General features: G+C 39.2%; 1 protein-coding gene across 2 annotated transcripts in view; it reads left to right on the top strand.

The window, feature by feature from the left end:
- Nucleotides 1-21,712, top strand: part of LOC103478624 (probable assembly chaperone of rpl4) — a 34,596-nt gene that overhangs the window by 5,857 nt on the left and 7,027 nt on the right. For both annotated transcript variants that reach the window (XM_008432593.2, XM_008432594.1), the window contains exons 7-10: nucleotides 404-496; nucleotides 2,815-2,883; nucleotides 12,086-12,139; nucleotides 17,510-17,662. In XM_008432593.2, the coding sequence (XP_008430815.1) occupies nucleotides 404-496; nucleotides 2,815-2,883; nucleotides 12,086-12,139; nucleotides 17,510-17,662 (369 nt within the window). The remainder of the gene's footprint in view (nucleotides 1-403; nucleotides 497-2,814; nucleotides 2,884-12,085; nucleotides 12,140-17,509; nucleotides 17,663-21,712) is intronic.

Raw genomic sequence — 21,712 nt, 5'->3', positions numbered from 1 at the left:
CTATGTTGTTTCATTTATCCGCATCAAGAGCAGGAAACAGCCTTGAGCTCCAAATATGATCTAGATTCAACAGGTTTGAGTAAGTTTTCAACAAGATCTCAAATCGTTCATCTTTAAATTGTTGGGAAGTAGTCAAGAGATCAACCAATGCAGTACCAGATGAAGCCTTTAGGGGTCAGGCTTGCCCCAGTTTTTTTCCATACGTCCTCAGACCAACATTTATTTTTTTTAGCTAAGCTGCATTGATTATTATTTACAATAATTAAATTAAATCATAATAATTGGTCATTAATGTCTGTGGAGAATCAATTAACCAGTGTGTAATACGAGAATATTTGCATTTGTTTATGTTTGTAGATTTTACACAATTTGATCATCACATGGATCTTTCCTTTGGTTTTAGGAAGGGAAGGAATACCTGTTGAAAAGTGTTGGGATGTGGTTACCTGCGCAGAAGCAAAGTGCAGCTTCCTCCACGACAGAAGAAGAAACGCAGGTAAGCTTGTTTTTACGGTTGCTATTTCTCTCACTGCCACAAATAATATTCAGGTTAAGAAATGCACTGATCAGAATTTTGTGGCCAAGTTCAGATCTCTGGCTTTGATGTTAATCTTAACATTTTAAGTGTTAGGATTAACACAGCCTTTAAAATAAAAAAATGCATTATCACAGAGCCCACTTTTCAATGTAACTTTAGCATCTTTACTTTTTTTTTTATTAGCCATCAGAACTTTTGGGGCCCTTAGCAGGTGGCAGTGATTCGGGGAGTAGAGCAGGTGGCCACGGGCCCAGAGGCTCCCCATTCGAATCCTGTTCCTACCTGGGGATAATCAGGGGTTTGCATAGGGAATGGCATTCGGTCTTTAAAAAAATCTGCAAAGTCCGTATGGAGGCAGCTGCCGTAGTGTGACAATCCCTTAGAGGGAAGTGCCGAAAGGACAACAGCATCACTTAGCACACTTAGCCTTTCAAACTCTAGTTTATTCCCTGGACAATGTAGTTGTTTAGCTTAACTCTAAGATTTCCAAAAGCTGCCAAACCTTTCAAATTCAATATCTTTCATAGCACCAGAAGTTTAAAAGCTCAAAATAATAAACTAGTGGAATTTTGCTTCACTCTTAACCTCTTCAAACCTGTCTTAATAAGCTCTATGTTCCTCTGAACTTTACTATTAGCAGCCACACTAAAGAGTAGTTGGCGGCGGTGTAAGGAAATCTGAATTTTGCATCATTATTGGTGTGCGTATTGCGATGGCCCTAATTATTATTTCTGCAAGACAACATAAATCTTCCGATAGCCTCTTTCACTCATTCATTAACTTTTTGCTTTCACTCTGGGGATGTTTCAAAGTTGGAAAGTTTACATAGGAATTAAATTGAATTAATTAGAATAACAAGGAATAGACCTATAATTTAAACATGCATGTTTGTCCCTTAGCAAGAGCTTATATATTGTAGCATAACTTTACTAAGCTAATTTTATGCAAGTAAAGCTCAGAATATCTATGCTATTGCTCCATCACATGAACATCTCACACTGCTTTATGCATGAGTATTGGACTATGCATTTCTAAAACCTTGGACTTTTGAGGCCCCATATTTCAGCTCAGTGCAGAAGACTATTGAAGTCACAGAAATACGCACCACCAGCGACATGAAGTGATGAAGGTTTGATGATGCTAAATATATTGAATGCAAAGTGTGCTTAACTTTAATTTTGCATGCATATCTGCCCATAGCAAAACATTTTTTGTATCTTACAGAGCACCCCTTCCCTTTGTCTTCTCCACTCCATCAAACTAGCAGCAGCAGCAATTATCAAACACCTGGTGGACCTACAAGTCTGCTGAGCTTATAGAAATTATTTCTCAGTGCAACAGTTTAAGACCCCATAATGGAGATGGTTTTCACCCCCAACTTAAGCTTACTCCCATCTGCTTGTGTCTGTTTTGGATAATATAAAACCAGGAGGTTAATCCATAAGATGATCACAAACAGCTTTGTCTTTACTCAATGTTTAAAAACAAATCCAGATATCTAAACTTTTTATCACATAAAGCATTAAAACTGGTAATGGTTTTATCCCTGTTTGTCCTTGCAGCCTTTGGGTGCTGTCTTAACTGAGCTCCTGACTCACTGGTTAAGCTGGAAAACTGGCGGTATTCTGTCACCATCCAATTTTATTGGCGCATCTTTATTCAGGTTCATTTCAAAAAGCCTTTTTAAACCAGTCTGGCTGTCACAGTGCTTTGCAGCGGACGTTAAGGACATCAGCAGAGGTAAAGAAAAAAAAGAAAAATGTAGGATAAAATGAACTGGCGAACATTAAAAAATAAAAAAGATGAGACAAGCCCTTCACAAACGTGTGCTGTTAAGTCAAAGTGCGTGAAAAAAGACCTGATATGAAAGGCAGCACCAGGAGTCACTCTAATGGGGAAAAACAATGGCTGCAGTGCTAGATATTAATATCTCCAAATAAATTATATCAGGGTTCATTAAAAAAAAAAAAGAATAATGTGATACAGGAAAGGGTTTTGTGATGATTTGGTAGAACAAACCCCCCTGTGACTCCACAGTTATGACTCTTATCTTCACCTGCAGGTTGATCCGAACTCAGCCTGCTGACACTTTGACTGAGATTAACAGCCATGCAGCTGCGGAGCATTTTGCAGCCTGAAATTGGATCGTGTTATTATCAGACAAAGGAAGGAAGAACTCTGTTTGATTTTTCTCGTGTAAACACTCCTCCAAAGGTGGTCACATTCGTCCTTTATTATTATTTTCTGTTTTTTTTTTCTCTTTTCTCTTCCTCCAGAATGAAATCCCTCCGTACGAGTCTCGCATCACCACAGCCAAACTGCTTATCGAGTCAGAGGAGTATGAGGTAATGTGTTTGCAGTGTGTTGTGCTTGCACGCTCTGTTTTGGCCAGTCGGTACGTGATTCGCGGCAGGAGGCCGGCCTGGCATTTCTTTACGTGTGTATGTGTGCTTTTCTTTCTGCTGAATAGCGCTGGAGGTGGGAAGGCCATGCCTGGTCTTTATGCCCTTCAGAGTTTAGTGTCAATAATTGAAGAGTGGTATTTACAGAGACGGGGTGGGGTGGGGATGGGGTGAGATGGAGGGCTGCAGGAGGGAGGAGACGGAGGAGAAGAAATGGAGGGGGAAAAAAATCACAATGAACCTCTGTTTTGATGAATTGCTGCCATATCTTTGAAACAGCACACTCATCTGCTAAATCACTCATCAATTTCCAGTTTAAATGGCCTCAATTTCAGTGGCTCGCTGCCTTCAGTTCGGTACTGAACCTCCTAACAATCATTAACGGTTGAAGTCATTTTCTATGATTACTGCCACACCAACAGCAGTGTAGCAATTTTCTCTTGTGATCCAATGATTAATTTCTAGTCAATCTTGTTGGATGGTTTATGGTTATTACTGACAGGAAATGAGCACAGTGTCCCTTTTTTTTTTTAAGTTTTTTTTTTACTCTTCCACCAAAACAGCTCAGCTGCAGTTACATCTTTGTGTGTGTGTGTGTGTGTGTGGGAGTGGAAGTGGGAGTGGGAGATGTGCTGTCAGGTGCATCAGTGAAATGACAGCGTTTCAGTCCATAGTTTCTGACACGTCATTTGTCTTCATCCTCCTGTTGGTGTCATCAAGCCTGAAACCTGAGCCTGGGCTGTGCTCAGAGCTCTATAATGTCACATAATTTACCATATATACCAACATGGGTATGTATCCCAAGAGAATGTGTTGTTCAGCCAAATTAGTCTTTGGCCACCAGAAGTCTGAAATTTTTTGAAGTTAGTTGAGCTTTATGTTCTTTCAGGAGTTAAGACCCAGACTCGATTTAGACGAATTAGTAGGGAACACGCTTTGTCATTGGGTCATGTTTTTGCTGTGCAACATGTAGATGTGCATTTATTAAAGCGTTCATACACAGTCTGAAAAAGTATAGAGTTTCCTTCAAGTATAAAAATTTTTTTGTATTTCCATTCACCTTCGTACGTATATCTGTTTTCCTCTGTTTTTAATCCCATCTGGTCCATCCATCTATCTGTCAGTCCAGTTCGATTTGCTTGTCCATTCCTCCATCCACCCCTTGTTCTATTTGTTGGTTTATTTAGTCCATCTGTATGTTATTCTTCCATCTATAGTATGGCTTCTTTTTTTTCCCCGTTTTTTTTTTTTTTTTTTTTTACTTCAGTCTGTAATAACTGTTTCCTTCTGGTCTAAAATCTGATTGGTCCCCCACATTCTTCAGATTTAGTGATGAAGATCTAAATCTAAGTTTTCTCTTCTTTAAATGCAAATAAGCTGCAACAACCTTTTGGTTCAGGATCAATATTACTGATGTTGTTTAATCTAAAAATCATGTTTTACTATCACTTTATTGGCTCATAGACTTTAACTTTGTACATTCTCATTTATGTTGTTTAAAAAAAACCCTGCATGTTATGGCTTGTGCCACATCATCTCTGCCTGTGCAATATATTTTCTTGTTAGGAAGTTAGGGGAGAAATGTGTTTCTGTATTGCACGCTAGTGATGGATTCAATCTCCAAAAAGGATTTTTTCCCCCCCTTGTCTGTTGGTGTCAGACAGCACGTCATCAGCTGTGAACTCTTCAGTGGATGACAGTTTAAACAAGAAGCTAACACACCACCGACCTTTGGCCCAGTAAAGTAACACCTCTGCTCCAATTACCTTTAAGGCTGTACACTGCCTCGTCAAGAGGGAACTAAACAGAAAAAAAAACAGAAAACAATCCACCAAATAGGTAAAAAAAAGTCCCGCTTATAATACAAGTGATTTTATCCAATTTTATAATTTAATTAAAATGTGCAACTTGTGTAATGCGTACACTTACTACAGAGTGACATATTTCAAGCCCTTATTTGCTTATTTTCATGAGTATTGGTTAGAGCTAATGAACACCCTAAATTTAATCCCTTAACTGGCAGTACCAAAATCACCAAAAACTCCTGAAAAAATATACCCAAATTAAATCAGCTGCTGTTCTTGAACAATTTGGAGTACATGTAGATGACAAGCTAAATTTTCTAATTTTGCAGTCAAAAATACTTTAACTGTAAGTAGTTTGTAGCTATTACATTTGTAACACAAAAGAAATTGAAACATTTTGCTTCACCCAGATTTTTCATTTTTGTTTCTTGTGAATACACATTGAGTGTTGGATGTATTGACTGGAAAATACAATAAATATGTAGAATAAAGTATTCTGCTCATGGATTTCAAAATGGATCAAAATAGCACAAAAAGAAATATCATTTTGGACATGTTTATTAATGAGGATGTACAGGTGTTGTCCAAGTGTGCCAGTCAGAGTCTCCATTTGGCGTCTCCAAATGGCACGCCTGATATACAAACTTCAAATGACTCCAACTCCTCAGTGCTTCAACATACAGCCATCAATGGGGCTCTAATGAAAGATAATGACATGACCAGAGAAATCCTCTGGTAGACACATTATAGTGGAAATTACTTATATAAATAAAATAGCATATCTCTCAAGTTTTGGATTTGAGAATACGGCAAACTTTTAGCAGGTTGCTGCCACCATGAGAGCGGGGGAGGGACGGAGGTGGTTAGTGTACAGTCATCCCTCCTCCCCCTCTTGCAATACGCTACCACCACCCCCCACTCCTCACTCTAGCGGTATGGTGACCCCCCCACAACCCCCTGCACTCTAGCAGTGAAATCTGAGTGTATATGACATCAATGGAGTGTGGCAATGAGACGGTCCATCTGGCTCTGCTGAGATGTTGAGCATAAGTTACCATAATAGCAACGTTCATTTCATCTGCATTTTTGGGTATTCTGTCTCTCATCGTCTGTACTATATCTTATAGACTCTAGGGGGCTTAGATCAGGCCAGTATCCTGACATAAAATCTAATGGACCAACATAAGCAAATGACATGGTTCCCAAAATTATCCCTAACTTGAAGCCAGACGGTGGACATCAAGCAGCTTGAATTCTGTACCTCTCCACTTTTCTTGTGGGCTGTGGTACCATGATTGTCAAAAACAAGATTGACTTTGTCTTAAAACAGGATTTTGATACACTGAGCAACAACTCAGACTTTCTTTCTCCTTGCCTCCACTAAGACACTTTCAACTCTGGTGTTCAGGCATGCCTTAACACAATGAGGGCGACATCACTTGCTCTAGATACGTCTCTGTGTGGTCACCGACTCCAGATGCAGTTCTGACTTAATTTGTGCACCTTTTCCTTGTACACATTTTCCTTCCATTCAACTTACTATTAATATGCTTGGATGCAGCACTTTGTAAACAGCCAGATCCTTTGAGATCTTCCTGATGCCTCCATCCAGCAACCATTAGGGATGTGGTAGGGTACACCCTGGACAGGTCACTAGGCAACCAGCCTTTCGACATTTTAATTTATTAAGATGCTCTTTGACATGATTGATATGAGTTGTACCATATTCCTGAAAAGCAACGTTAAGATACACATCCTCTATTTCTGGTATATGTATTTAAAAAAAACTACTTCTCTGCTTAGCTCAAAATGTTCTCGTCTATCAAGCAGACATATAAACTAAGCCAATTTTACTGAGAGAGGAGCATGATTGAACGCCAGGATTCAACTGGCTGAAACATCTATAGAGTCATTTAGGGAGGATAAAACATAATTTTCAGTCATTGATTGGCCACCCAAGATCTCTTGCTTCAACCCCATTAAGAAGATTTAAGATCTACTGAAGACTCCTCACAGCACACTAACTATATCCTCATAAATACCAGAGCCAGACAAAAAGTTAATTCAGCTATAGACATAAAAATTGGTGTGCTAAATAAAGCTAATGTTGAATGCAATGCTGTCAAAGGTATAGATTTTTTCCTCCCTTTTTTGCCCAGGAAGCGTGAAACAGTTAGAATTTTTAAGGTGGTTTAAAAATATATTTTAAGATGGGGCTTTTACTTGACCACACATTATAACTCTCCAAAAATTGTAAATAGCTTATAAACAAGGGATTTGAATGATGGCTGGACCTGGAAATTAGCTGTTCCAAAAATGTGGCATGGAAAGAGAACAAGAAAAAAGTTCTCCCACATGAGTGGATTTCACATTCTGTGATCGTTCCTACTTAATTTGGGAAAGAAAATTAGCCAAAAATACTTCTTCAAATCCGTTCCCCCCTTTTGATTCATTTCAAAACATGAATGCATGCCAGAAATGTCATCTTTCACAGTGCTAATGGAATATGAGCTCAAAGATAATTACAGAGCCCTCTACATTTATTAGTGCCCCTGTTAAAGATGTGTTAAAAGCCGTAAAATAAATTTTATTGCAGTAACATGTAATTTCACGCTGATAATTTTAGACGAATCAAACATTTAATTTAAGAATCTTATCAAAAGAAACAAGCATGCCAAGAAATATATTTTTCAAACAAAATAACAGTTGCCACACTTATGTGCACCACTTCAAACTCCTGTAGAATAATTCAAATTAAAGCATTTTTGTTGTTTGTCCGTAGTCTTTTTTTTTTTTCTGGAATTAAAAAATGAAATGACAAAGCCTGTTTCTTACAGGCACAGTTTAAAATCATAAGGCAAAAAGTGTGATGATCTTCATAAATCAAGATAAGGTAACAAGAAAATAGCTTATTTCCAAAGTTAGCCTACATGTAGACTTAGAGCAATGATTAGAGTGTCTAAAACAGTGGTTCTTAACCTGGGTTCGATCGAACCCCAGGGGTTCGGTGAGTCCTTCTCAGGGGTTCGGTGGAGCCTCTGCCGCGGAGGTAAAGACACACTGGTGTAAAGTCGCGATGACGCCCCGCTTTGTCATCACTTGCTCCAGAGGATCACGTTACATTGCTTAGTCAATCAGAGCTGCGGAGGAGCCCTGATTGAAGGAGCTCCACTCTCAGCGTGGATTTGAGCTTGTGTCTTTCAGCAAAACTCACCGTTTTTACCAATTTTTTTTACTAAATCTGCTCCTTAGTCGCTTCTTTTCGGGGTTGCTACTGCCTCTAGTGGCGTGGGGGTGGTAACACAGCTAATATAATTATATTACTAAATCGGAATACCGTGCAGGGGGGACTAAGAGGGGTTCGGTGAATGCGCATATGAAACTGGGGGGTTCGGTACCCCAAAAAAGGTTAAGAACCACTGGTCTAAAGTGAGAAAAACTGTGGAAAAAAAAACAGGCCGGACACGGATGTTTGGGGAATGTTAAGGAAGTTGCATCAGTCGGGGTCTTGCAAAGAACATCAATTTTAAGGCATGTTTCACATCTTTGCCAGGGGTGAAAAAGACTGCGGACAGCTCAATAGTCCATCTTTATAAAGAAAATAAAGTGGCTGTTTTCATAATTGTTTTCAACCACATCTTTTTAATGTCTGAATTTTAGTTTCAGTCATTTACTGACTGAAACTAAAATTCAGTCAGTATTTGGTCTACAATCACTGACTGACTTTAAATTCTACACTTGGTCTACAAGTGTAGAATTTAAAGAGCAATACATTCACAGCATTTTAATCACTGGATTCAAAGTAATAAAGCTGCGTGAAAATTTTATGGGGATATAGTTTTACTGTATATTTATGACTTCAAAATCTATTATTTCATAAACATACAGTGAATTAGTTTTGAAGGAAAAAACATGTTGGAAAAAGTCAAGACGTCTGACTGAAAAAGTGCATAAAGACACTATCACATCCAGTACAGGATAAAAGCCTACATAACAAACACAGGTAAAGTTCATAAGCAGTTTTATATATTTTGATATAAATACAAGTTCAAGACAAATACAGTTGTTAAGGACCAACTGACCTGCATTTAAGCTAATTGTTTTAATTGGGGGGGAAAAAAAGTTTAGTTTGTCTGTTTGTCCTGAAGAGCTCCCTTCTTTCTCACTTACATTGACACACACACACGCAAACACACAAACGTCATCATCATCATCCGTCATTGCTGCTGATTTACTTGTCACATAGCAGACGGGGAAACGGGCAGCTACCTTTTCCTGACAGCCATTAAGGCATCTTTCAGTGCAGTTGTCACACAAGCTGGTGGATAGTATCGCACCTACTCACCTTGTCACTTGTGTTCACTTTTATTTATTTACTAAACGCTTCTGTCGTTAAATTTAGACTCTCGTGCTGCCTGTGTCTCCCACATTGCTCGCGAGCAGAGTTTGCATAGACTTCTCCTAGATTAATTTACTTCGCTGTAGCTATCCCTGTTTTTGTGTGTGTGTGTGTGTGTGTGTGTGTGTCTGCATGTGTGTGAGCTATGGCGCGCCCTCACTTGTAAAGTGATTTGTCTTTCTCCAGTCTGTGCTGCACGCTCCAGTAAAATGATTCTGTTAAACAGCATTGCCTGAAGACGACACACAAACACACAAACTGCACTTGAGCACAGCGAAGATTATAAATGAGTTCCTCCCCAGAGTCCTGCTTTTCTTTTTTTTTTTGCTGTAGAAGTCTTGAAATAAAGAGGACAGCGTGATTGTATTGTGTTTAGTATTTATGTGCATCTTGTTTTTTTTTTGTTTGTTTTTTTGCCCGTCCTTTCCAACTTTCTCCCTCTTTTAATTTGTATCACTCCCTATTTTTCTCTTATCTTCACAGGAATATTAATCTTGTTGTTGTTTAGAGCGTGAAGCAGCTTTAAGAAACTCTGAATCTTTAATCACTTGCCCCTGGGCTGACCAGCGTAGTTAAGAAGTTGGAGACGATATAATGGTTATCATTGCTCACTTGTCCTCGCTTCCAGATATATCTCTTGTTCTATTTTTACTGCTCTAAAACTGTCTGTTCTATCTGTTGTTGTTTAATACTCCAGCAGATCTTTTGTCCTGTCCAATAGAATGAACTCTACAATATTTTGTCATGTTACAACAACAAACTTCTATGTTTTTTACTGAGATTTCATTTGGTAGAGTAACACGAAGTCGCAAATAGTTGTGAATATGTGTGAATAAAGATCTATAATGAATGCTACTTTGTACTTTGTAGAGCTACTGTTTTCTGCTATTAAGTGGCTGGCATATTTGCTTATTCTTTTTACAAAATAGTTTAAGCTCAGTCAGATTGGACAGAAAGCATCTCAGATCATTAAAATATTCATGTGTATCTGGGCACACACGTGAACGTGCTTTGATGTAAACCATCCCGTGGTTTAATGTTCATTGTCGTGCTAGAAGTTGAACCTCAGTTCCTGTCTCGGTTGTTTTACAACCTCTAATAGATCCTGGTTACACATTTTCTCACCAGCTCTGATCCCTGTAGATCCTCCAGAGATGCAATGGGCCTCTTGGCTGCTTCTGTAATTAATGCTTTCCATAGCCGACTTATTTAGTAGGACAAAAATATTTTGGTAGGTTTTCAGTTTTGGGATGGTGTTCTGTAAACCAGTCCTCACTTAAACCTCTCCACATGTTTACTCCTGATCTGTTTTCTGTGATTCTTTGTCTTCATGATGCGTTGTTCATGAATCTTCTCTAACAAACCGCTTTGGCCTTCATACAACGTCTGGACTTGTACTGGGAAAAATTACACCCGGGTGCATTCTGTGTTCTCACTTGATGACTTGTATTTGTAGGCATTTGGTTTCACTAGATATTATTTAGAGGCATGACAATTCAGAGGGCTGAATACGAATATGGACAGTTTTAAAAAACAAAGGTTTTGAAAAACTAAATATTTCACTGAGTTCACAAGCACTTGTTTCAGTTCGTGCGGGACATTTAAGCTCAATCATATTCATGAAAGTTTGTGTTTGTAGCATAACAGATTGCGAACTGTTCACAGAATGGAAACAGTAAATATTTATCGCTCGGCACTTTATCTTTGTGCTCATGTGTTGCAATGAGACAATGAAACTAGAGGAGATAATTGTGGCGCTTGGCATAAATCCATCCCTCATCGGTTGAGATTGGGTGTTTTTGTTTTGTGTGCTTTTAATCAGTCATTAATTAATTTAGGACAATAGGTTCTCTGCTCATAATTGGTCTAGCAATCAATCATCTGACTCTCTGACATGCACGTTTGCGCAGTCTTAACGAGATACTCTCAATTAACCCGACTCTCACACAGTCTGTGCAGGCGGCGGGCCTCTTTATCATCACCGGAACCACGTTGCCTTAATGAAAAGAAACTCCACAGAGCAGCAGGAGGAGGAGGAGGAAAAACTGAGAAGTTCTCCAGCAGTGACTTCAACAAGTGCAGCTTGTTGAAGTCACATTTTTGTTGAGCATTTGCTTTCGGGTGTGTGTGTATATGTGTGCAATTGCGGGGGTGCATGTATGTCTTTTATTCTTGCCCTTCACCACGGGTGATTGGCTAGCGGTCGCCTCCAACCTGAAGTTGACAAAAATCAATATATCATCACCTGGGGCCTTACACACACACAAAGAGACTCACAAAGGCAGCACAAACCACAGGTTCCACATGGAGAGAGACGGAGCTAAACAAACACGCTGCCTACTTTAGTTGAGCTCTGATTTCTGTAATGGAAACTTCCCACAGACAACGCTCCAACAAAGGTCAGCTAACATTTGGCTCCTTTGAGACCTCAGACCGCCTCTCCAGGACACTACAGAGAGTGAATCAGACAAACACCCTGAAAGTGGGGGTGGGGGGGAATATGGATAACGTGTCAAGTTGATCTTTAGATTTATTTGGGCCTCTTGCTCTACGAGGTGAAGGGAGGGTATGAGCAGGTTGTCAGTAAAATGATTAAAAGGGTAATCGGAAACAGTGTCTGCAGTGATTATTGACTGTGCGATAAGCACTCATGAGTGTGTATATTGACTGCCGTGTCTGTTGACTTGTTGGTATTGATGACATTGTGAATGGGGACGCTGACCCCGTAGATGCTTATCAGACCCTCTGATCACTGTCATTGATTGAGCTGCCTGGAATATGCATAGCAACGCCAACAACAATGTTACTGGTTACTGCGAATGTATTTAAAGCCATTCCTCACAGTACATTTTGCTTATTTCTCTATTGAATGAAGATTTGTTTGTACAAATGTTTTTTTTTTTTTATTCTGCTTCATTTTTTTCTTTTCTTTCTTTATTAGATGGCAGTAGATGCATTGGAGGGTCTTCTGGAAGAAGATGATGAAGTTGTTCAGGTAAATAATACATTGAATTTATGAAATAAATGAAATATGCTTAAGTGAATTTGAGACATGTACAGTACTGTGTAAAGGTCTTGGGTCATCATCTATTTTTCTTGCAAGTTGCAAAACGTTCTTAATATGTTCTATTCACTTTCCTGTTGCTGGTGTTTTTGCAGTTTCTATGCTTCCTTTGGGAACCATTGTAATTATATTTTAGAAATGATCAAAAAGTGATTTGAGTGATTTAATCATATCTGTGATTGACTTTTTAATTCCATAGACCTTGTGGTCAGGTCACAAAGTCTTAATTTATCTTTTTACGTTAGCCTCTTTTTTCACTTGTTTTTTCTTTTTTGTTGTTGTTGTTAAGCTAAATAACTCCAGCCTAGGAATCATTCAGACACAAAAAGACTCTCAGACAACTTGACAAAAGAAGTTATTTTAAATGAGATATTTAGTAACTTTGACTCTGTCATAATGTATTGACTTAATGTTCTCAAGTGCCACCTATTATTCAGCCGTCTAGACAAACACCAGGTATGCTAAGAATGATCATGAAGCCCGAAAAAAAGGCTTCATAGTTCATAGTTTTCATGACTAAAACGCTATTATTTAATGAGCTGCAAGAGCTCAACCAGTCAAAGCTTTTGTCAGATTTAAAGAATTTTTTGGTGCAAAAATGAACAATAACTTGCCCTCACTTCAAGAACTCTGGCAATTAATTTTTAAGGTTCAGGTGGTTAAAGTCACTCTAATAAAACATATCTGTCTCTTACAATTGCTGAGCAAGCTGGTTGCTAAAGAAAGTATATTTTTGTTTTATTACTTGTCACTCCAATGGACTAAAAAACCCAATTTTTATCAGTCGTACTGCAAACTGTAGTCTCATTATCCTGATGCAGTGGCCACTTCTGGATCACACTACCTCACTTATAGCGTCAGTGGAGAATGTGAAAGGCTCAGTTCTTTCAGCTGAGGTGTTGTTTGTGTCTAAAAGTATCAACATTTCTACCTGTACTGCAATCTCAAAAGACTTTACTCTCAGAATTATTGTCATCTTTATATTTGCAGAGTTTTGTAGAACTAGATGTGGTTCCAAAAAGATGACTCAAATAGGATTTATTGTCAATGTTCACAAAACATACATTTTAACATTTTACTTTAATAGTGGTTTATACTATAAAACTGGGGAACTGAAAGAGGAGATATTTCAGAATCCAGTAATGTTATCTTGAAGTTAGCCATTGCCAAAGATTTTGAGAGTGACAATTACTTCAGTTTATGAGAAATGTTGCTGCTTCTCCGTTACCCGGTCTTAGTCTTAGATTTGCTTGTAGGGAATAATGCCATTTAATAATAAACTTTTTGAAGTTTCACACGCTTTTGTTGATAAATACATCAGTTTTAAGCAAAGCTTCTGTATTTACAATATCAGCAATTCTTTTTGAAGATTTCTGCAGTTCATCCATAATGCCACTTTGGATTGCCAACCTCTGGGCCAAATCCTGGCACATGGTGAACTATTCTTGCTCTGTAAGTGCTTGAAATCACTTTTTTTTTGGTCCAGTCTCTTTTTGAGGTAGGACTGCAGGCTTTTATTGGGATTAAGATATATACTGAAATGTCCTTGTCTGGATCCCTGGGCCTCTCAGTTATCACTTTTGCTTTTTGATGCAGTTCTTCAACTTTCTTGAAAAACATGGTTTATCACCAAATTGGATAAGGATCCAAATCCAGAAGATTCCTGGATAATAATGGGCGGCGTATGTTTATGAGAATGTGGCGCATCAGTTTGCTTATAGAAAATAAATCAGAGCCAGGAGCGGGGGATGTTAGCATTGTCAATCATGCACACGTACGCACTGCTCGCACCCTCCCTTTGCTCTCTGCTGCCACAGCTCCTTCCTTACAGTGCCGTGAATGTACCGGCTAGAAAACATGGCCACCAATGACACAGGATAAACAGTTTTCCTGTAACAGTAAGTTGTTTCTCCGCCCTTAGCACAGCTGCAGCGAACTGGCAATCTTGAGCTATACTCAAGATTGAAGAAACACTTACACAAGCATATTGAACAGTGCCAAGACCCTCCTCTTGGCTTTGATTGGTTTGTGCATTTCTCTACAGGGAGGAGGCAGAGGAGCTTTATGATTTATTTTTATTTTTTTATTGTGCATCTGTCTCACACTGTACTGTCAGGATATACTGACAGTTTTAACAGGTTTTATAAAAGTTACCTACTGCAGTTTTAAAGCAAAAGACTGGCATACCGAAATATAAAACTTGTGGAAATTTTTCCCATACTGACCAACTCATTGCTGGTTCAAGTGGAGGAACTGAATGTATCAAAGGTATAGTAAGGATAAGGACAGACAATTACACTGCAATTTAGAACAATTTGTGCCCCCGTGTCTGAAAACTAGGTCTCAGACGAAGTTCCAGGGTCTTTCAGAGAGACATAAAAGCAGGACCCAATCATACATGTTACTGCACAAAGGGACAGTGGAAAAGGAACAGCTTGTTATATAGCGTCCAGCTATGAGGCCTCATTTACTATTGTAGGGAGAAAAATGGCAACTTTAAACTTCTGAGGATCAATAGAAGAGAAATTGTACAAACCAAGAGCAGACTGTTGCAGGCAGGGCCTGGATAAAAAAAAAAAAGAAACATTTTTGAATGTTAGTGGATTTCTTGACAGGCACAGGAATATTGCAATTACTGATCTGATAAAAAATAAAAAATTATTACCATTAGATTTAGTCATTTGGTTCATACCATATCATAACTTGTAGGAAAAATATGAAGAGCAACATAAAACGAGGTCTGATTGTTTTTATTGAAAAACAGAAATGCAAGCAGGTATTAATGTCACGCCTTGTTATAATAAATTATGGCCATATGAGGGTGAAAGAACACAGGCAAACATGTATCCAGAACACTGGTATTATACCCCTGTGTACTGAAGATTAGATTTGAGTGTTTCACTTTCCCAAGATTGAGATTAAGTTTATAATGCTGAAAATGATGAGATTGAATTAGAAATAAACTAAAATAGGCCTCTTATCAGTTATGAGTGGAATTTTAAAGGAAAATAGTGAAGCTCTATCTTTTTGAAATTGTTGAATCAACTGAGCCAATTGGTGACTGGAATTGAGGTCATATGATGTGAGCAGTATGCTCACACAGATACAAAAGTATTGCTGCAAACTATCAAGAAACTTGGGGGGGCAGGGGGAGAATCTTCACAAAAAGAAAAAGGACTAGATTTATTGTTCGAGTTAGCATCATTCATAATGACAATGAGGGCTGCACAGTGGCGCAGTTGGTAGCACTGTTGCCTTGCAGCAAGAAGGTCCTGGGTTTGAATTCCATGGTGACATGAATAGTTGTATTCTTAGTGGTTCAGTAAAAAGTATGTGCCAATCTGCTCTAAAAATCCCCTGTCAGTAGCAGAAAATGGGAGTTTGACGCTTAGCATTACACAGAAGAGCACTTTTCCTCTCTCTCTTTTTTTTTTTTTTCCCCCTTGCACTCCACCCTCAGGCTCAGCCTCCCACAGAAACCCGTCCACAGCCAGATTGAGAGCAGCCATCGGGGGGGCTGAACTTTTAAACTCACTCCTGAGACAGTTGATTTGAGCGGACCTCCACCAAGCCACACAAACAAACAAACAAACAAAAAAAACTGGTCCAAATGGTCAGCTTTCTTTTTCTGTTCATTTTACAGACAAGAAATGCATAAGGGAGACATATTTAAAGACGGTAGTAACTCACTCCCCTCGTCCTGGTGCTTCCTTCTTTGTGTCAGTTCCTCCTCTGTGCAGCTGATAAGTGTTGAGCTCCCACATCTGCCTGCTTGCACTCTTGCATCTCAAAGCTTGGAACCCTACTTACATAACATTAAGTCTGCACAAACAACCGAGCTGGTGCTTTGCCAATCTTGTTTCAAAGGTATTCGCTTGATTCATGATCGCTTTGTTCTTCCCTCGGTGGCGCCATATGGGAGCTAAGATGCGACTTGACTTTAAAATTATAACAGAGCCTGCGATTTGATTGACGCACTCAGAATCCCTGCTAACATGTGTGCTTTTGTGTGAAGCTGTAGCTGAGTGGAATAGATTTCTCTAAGTTCTTAATTAGCTCACTTTTTAAAACATTTTTCATATAGATGTTCAGTGGTTTTTGTTTCCTTCACGTATCTCGTGGTGGGCAATCTGTCATGAAAATTTCAAAAAAAAAATTTCAAGATAACTAATGTTTGAATTAGGACTTTCATTCAAACGTCATTTATCCCAATAATATTCTCACGCTTTTTTGCTGATTTGCATTCTAAGTAAATGCCACAATGAGGAAAAACACCAGAGTCCTATTTCTGTATCGTTGCTGCTGTTGTGATAAGCACAGCTGCAGGGGGCGGGGGCAGCCTCCTACTCAGCCTGCTGGGCGACAATTCTGGATTCAGCGTGCCATGCCACGATGTGTTTGTTAGCTAAATGGTTGATTTGTCAAAGGTGCTGGGTCTCCCACTGCCACTACCCTCAATGAATAATGAATAAAGCTAATATTTGTTTCTTGGTGCTTGAAGAACAGTGGGTGGGTGATCTTTGGCCTCCGATGAGAGGCGCACACACACCTCCGAGTTTGGAGTGAGTTAGACGTGATTGTTTTTAAAGGTGGTGCAGCTCAGTTGATGTGATTACCCAGAGGCAAGAAGCATGATTATCGGAAGTAAAGAAAACTAGATGATTTTGGGGCAGATACTAGGAGATAAAATATTCCACCTTTGTTTGAACTTTTTTTGATTAATAGTATTATTTCTTCTTTTCTTTTTTTTTTCCTTCTTTTTTTTATCTCTGCCTACTGATGGTCGGGGTGGTCAGCAAGTGCAACGGTGAACACAATGTTGTTTCTTTTAATGTTTGCTGCTCAGGTGTGATGCATATCCTCAGCTTCAAATTCTGATTTCCGAGGAAAATACAAAAACAGCATGTGCTCCTGTTTGTTTTGGCATCTCCTGCTTGTTTCTGACTCTGTGTCAGCTAAATATTTCAGGAGAAAAATATCCAAATGAACAGCTTTTTTTTTTTTACTGGGATACAAGTAAGGTGACTGCAGGTTCATCTCCTGTAAGCTTGGAAGAGGAAGTATTGGACAGTAACATATTTTAAGAAAGTACCCCGGTACAAAAGAGCCTTAGTTGCTGCAGCTGCAGCTTTCAGTCAGATAATGGTGTACATACAACAAAGAAAAATGTATCCTTCCTGTCATGAATCATCAGTTCAGAAATCCCTCTCTCTTAATGCAGAAATCTAACTGAAATTAAGAACGCTTGCTTTTTGCAGCTGAAGTCTCTCCAGCTTACCCTTCTCGATCTGTATCTTTTAGGTTTGGTATCTGTCCGGCTGGGTGTGCTACCTCCAGTGGGACAAAGCAAAAAAACACCAAGAAAGAGAAGGAAGCAAGGCATCGGAGGAAGATAAGGAGGAGTGGAAGGCTTTACAGGAAGCTGCAAGGTCATACCTGACTAATGCTAAAAAGGTAATTTTGTGGCAAAAAAAAAAAATCTGCAACATCATTCTCTTTGTTCAATTTTAATAAAGTAATATGTCAATGTTTTGTAACTTAAGGTTTTGAGTCAATAGACGACTTTGACTCAATGTCGATGTAAATGTGCTTGTAGGAGAAAAACCAACAGATCAAAAGCCAAACAAATAATAATTCACACGCATCAAACACTTAAGATATCAATAAAAAGTCTCTCCAAATATGAAAATAAATACATTTTTGTGCCATGTTTATTGTTAAAAATGTCCCGATACACAGCATGTATGGTGCGTCAACATTGGCATGAACTGAGTGCAGTTTCTCCCCCCATTATGTGCATCAACAGTGAGTGCAGATAGTTAACGTCCAGTGAGCCGCCATAATAGGTTATTCTCCGAAGACTTGGTTCTTGTCAGAGAAATAGCTTATGCAGCACCATGAACATGAGCCCATTCTCACTAAGCTTCATTGTTGCATCAGAAATAGCTGTGCAGAATCTCAAAGATGTTAAAGTTTTCACCCGGCTCCCTTCACCAAGCCCCCCCTCCCTCTTTCCCACAAACAGACACACACAAACCAAGTGATGTGTCTCGTTTATTCTGTCATTCTGTCAGGGAGTAATACCTCTGTGGAGCAGTGATTCATGTTAGTCTAAAATCCAATAGCCTTGTAAATCAGGCAGCCCGGGCTAAAGGATGGCAGGCCCCACCTACTATTTTTTTTCTCCTACTCCCTCTACCGCCATTGTCTCCTGTTATGCATCTTCTCTACCCATCTGCCACACCACAATGTGCTATTAGAAATGAGTAGCGGCAGGTTAGTGACAATACATTGATGTTTGTTCTCCCTGGACTGGCGGTATATTGACTTGACTGTCTCCTAAGCATCTTTAGACTGCGTCTTCAACTGAGACAGAGAGGCAGTAAGTTTGCAGCAGGCAAGAGGGAGAGAGCATGGGAATTTTGTGCATATTGATCATAGTTGCCAACAACGGGGAGTATGAGACAATTGGAAAAATGCAACAAGAAACGGGATAAATTAAGTACTTAGCTGGGTTGCTTGACAATAAAGAAGGCAAAGAAAATAGGTTGAAAGTCTTGTGAAAGAATTGTGCGAGACGTCGGAGCGTGACGGATAAACAGCATAGCGGTTTCTCTGCAGGGCGAGGAGAGCAAAAAGAATAATGTGAACGGTAAAGCACAAAGACCTTGGAAAGGTGAGGTGGAATGTGTTCCAGCTCCTTCGCAGCACATTCAATTGTGTAGCGTTGCATGTGTGCACGTCCGTCCATTGTTTAGATGCGATCTAGATTGAGTCTGAGCTTTATTTCGAAGCCTCAGCTTGAGTTTTAATTATTGATAAGTCTCTCTGCTAGTTAAAATGGGTTCCAACTTGGAAATGAGGCCCACAAAGCCCAGCGGCTGGTTTTGGCACCAGTCCACTTCTGTTCTGCATACTTTATGACCCTGGTAAGTTAAGTGTGCTGGGGGGCGTCGTGTGAGACAGGTACATGCACATACAGGGTCTTGCAAAAGTACTCATCTTTCCAGATTTTGTCTTGTTATAGCTAAAGTGTTTCATTGCAAATTTTACGATAAACCAGCAAATTATCAAATATTTATCAAATGGAAGGAAGTGATTGAATATTAAAAGTGTGGTATGCACTCAAATTCACTTCTAAATAAAATTTGGTGCCCCACGGTTATTTAGAAGACACCTAAAATATAAATCCATCATCTAAAAACAATCAAACGCATACCTCCAAATACATGACAATCACCAAGATTGACAAGTTGACCAAGAAGACCCATGTTAACTCTGGAACAGCTGCAGAGGTCCACAGCTCTGTGGTCCACAATGGTAGAAACTACCAACAACAGGACACAAATTAGTTTTGTACTCTACAAATCTGACCTTGAATAGAGGTAAAATAAAAGTTATTGTTGAATACGAGATCAAACAAAGGCCCGTTTGCAGTTTGTCAAAGCAAATGCAAAAGAGGTCAGATGAGATCAAAATTGTATTTTTTAGTCGATACTCATAACGCTGTGTGTGGAGGAAAATTAACACAGCAAAAAAAAAACAGTTCGAGGCTGATAAATGGTGAGCCTGGAGTTTAGCTTCACTGTATGCAGGACACAAACTCGACAACTACAATCAAAGCTACAATGGTTTAGACCAAAGCATATTCATGTTTTAGAATAGCACAAAGTAGAAACCTAAGTCCAGCCAAGCATGTGTGATTACAACCTAAAATGTTGTTCACATCTGTTTTCTAATGTAATGTTGGTTTATCTATTTTGCAAGTGATGGTCAAAAACATTTAGACAGGGCAAAGCTGGTAGAGACATAGACTTGGTGCTGGAAGAGAAGCAAATGGCAGCTCTACAAATGATTAACTCACAATTTCTAAGTGCAAATTAATTTCATACTTCTTTCTGAAGTACGAGGAAATCTTTTTTGTACAATTATTCAATAACTCCATTACATAAAATGTCAATACAATGTATTGAAGTCTGTAATTGTAACTTGTTAAAATGTGGGAAAAAAGCACTGTATTTATTCATGTATGCTCAAATTTGCCGAATTGTTTGTATTATTTAATTTCTGTGGGTTTTTTGCCAAATGCATCAGGTGCAAACTGCTTTGCAAAAGAGAACAATGGGGGAGAATTGATTGGAAAAAAAAGAGTAGGAGATGACCAGCAGAGTGAGTTGGAGAGCAAAAGAAGAGGGGGGGGAGGGCAGGAAAGGGAATGAATTAGACTAGGTGTGTGTTTGTGTGTGTGTTGATGCAGGGGGTGTGAGTAGTGAGCCTGGGTAAAATCAATAGTAAACCGGACGTGAAATGGAATTCGAGATAGGGTGCGATTTGAGGAGGGATCTGCGGTGTATGCACACAGGGACAGTGTTATGTATGGTTGTGTGAAGGCGTGTGTAGGTGTGTGTGTGCGTGTGCGTGCGTGTGGGGGTGTGCAGCAAAGGAAGCTAGGGCAAAGAGAGGTCAAAAGCTTAGCCATTTGAAGTGGTTGAAAGGGTATCCCATGAGCACAGATTGTGGGCAGGGGGCTAGTCTTGTAATTTTAATGCTTTTCCCCTACAAGGATGTGACTGGAGGACCGGGGGTGTTAAGTTATGTGAGTCTGTGTGAGTTTTGCGGTCAACTCTCTGGAGATTTTCAGCGACATGCCCTGTTCACACTCCAGAAGCTCTAATCTCACCCACTGTCACACCCTCGCCAGTGTAGAAGTGTTCATAAAACAGTCAGATATAGCAGATAAGTTGGGAGGGAAAAAAAGATGGTCTAATGAAGAAATATTTAGACCTTAAGGAGTTCATTGAGAGGACTTGGCACTATTCTGCCAAAATGGTAGACGATTGTGCGCTCTTTGTACGAATATATAGATGAGAGCGAGCAGAGACATCCGTCTCCTTGACTGCAAGGTCGTCTAAGGGGAGTATAAGAGTGCAAAGCTGAAAAGGAAAAAAGAAAGTGGACAAGAGAAATGCAGCAGTATTAGCAAATGAAATAAAAGAAAAGGTGAAATGAAAGTGGAAGTTAAGCATAGGTGTGGAGCAGAGGGCGAACAATGATGGAATGATTAGGCTTTTACCACATAATCAGCCTGTCTTTTATCTACCATATGCCTGGTAGGCAATTTGAAGAAATTGCCTACCAGGCAATGGAAGGAAAAGAGTACATTGTTGGACACGGGGTCGAATGGTGTGTATCTTTTACACATTTCTCTTCTTCATACTGGGTTATAATACAGATACAATGCAGATCATTTATAATGCATCTAATAAAAAGGGGAGAGAATTAAAAACATATTATTCACTCGTATTTTATGGTAAAATCTATTTTAATTTTGAAAATAAGAAGAAAGTGACTGCAAGGGCATTCTAACCCACCATCTACCTACAGAGGTTACATTGTGTATCTAATTTTCTACAAATTTCCCTCAATTTATAATTTTTTAGCATCTGCTTTTGTTATTAAGTTGCCAGATCATCCATATATGTTGGATGATACTTATTATATATA

Source organism: Poecilia reticulata, linkage group LG16 (assembly GCF_000633615.1).
Source record: "Poecilia reticulata strain Guanapo linkage group LG16, Guppy_female_1.0+MT, whole genome shotgun sequence".
Lineage (NCBI taxonomy): Eukaryota > Metazoa > Chordata > Actinopteri > Cyprinodontiformes > Poeciliidae > Poecilia > Poecilia reticulata.
This window is presented reverse-complemented; position numbering and strand designations above follow the sequence as displayed.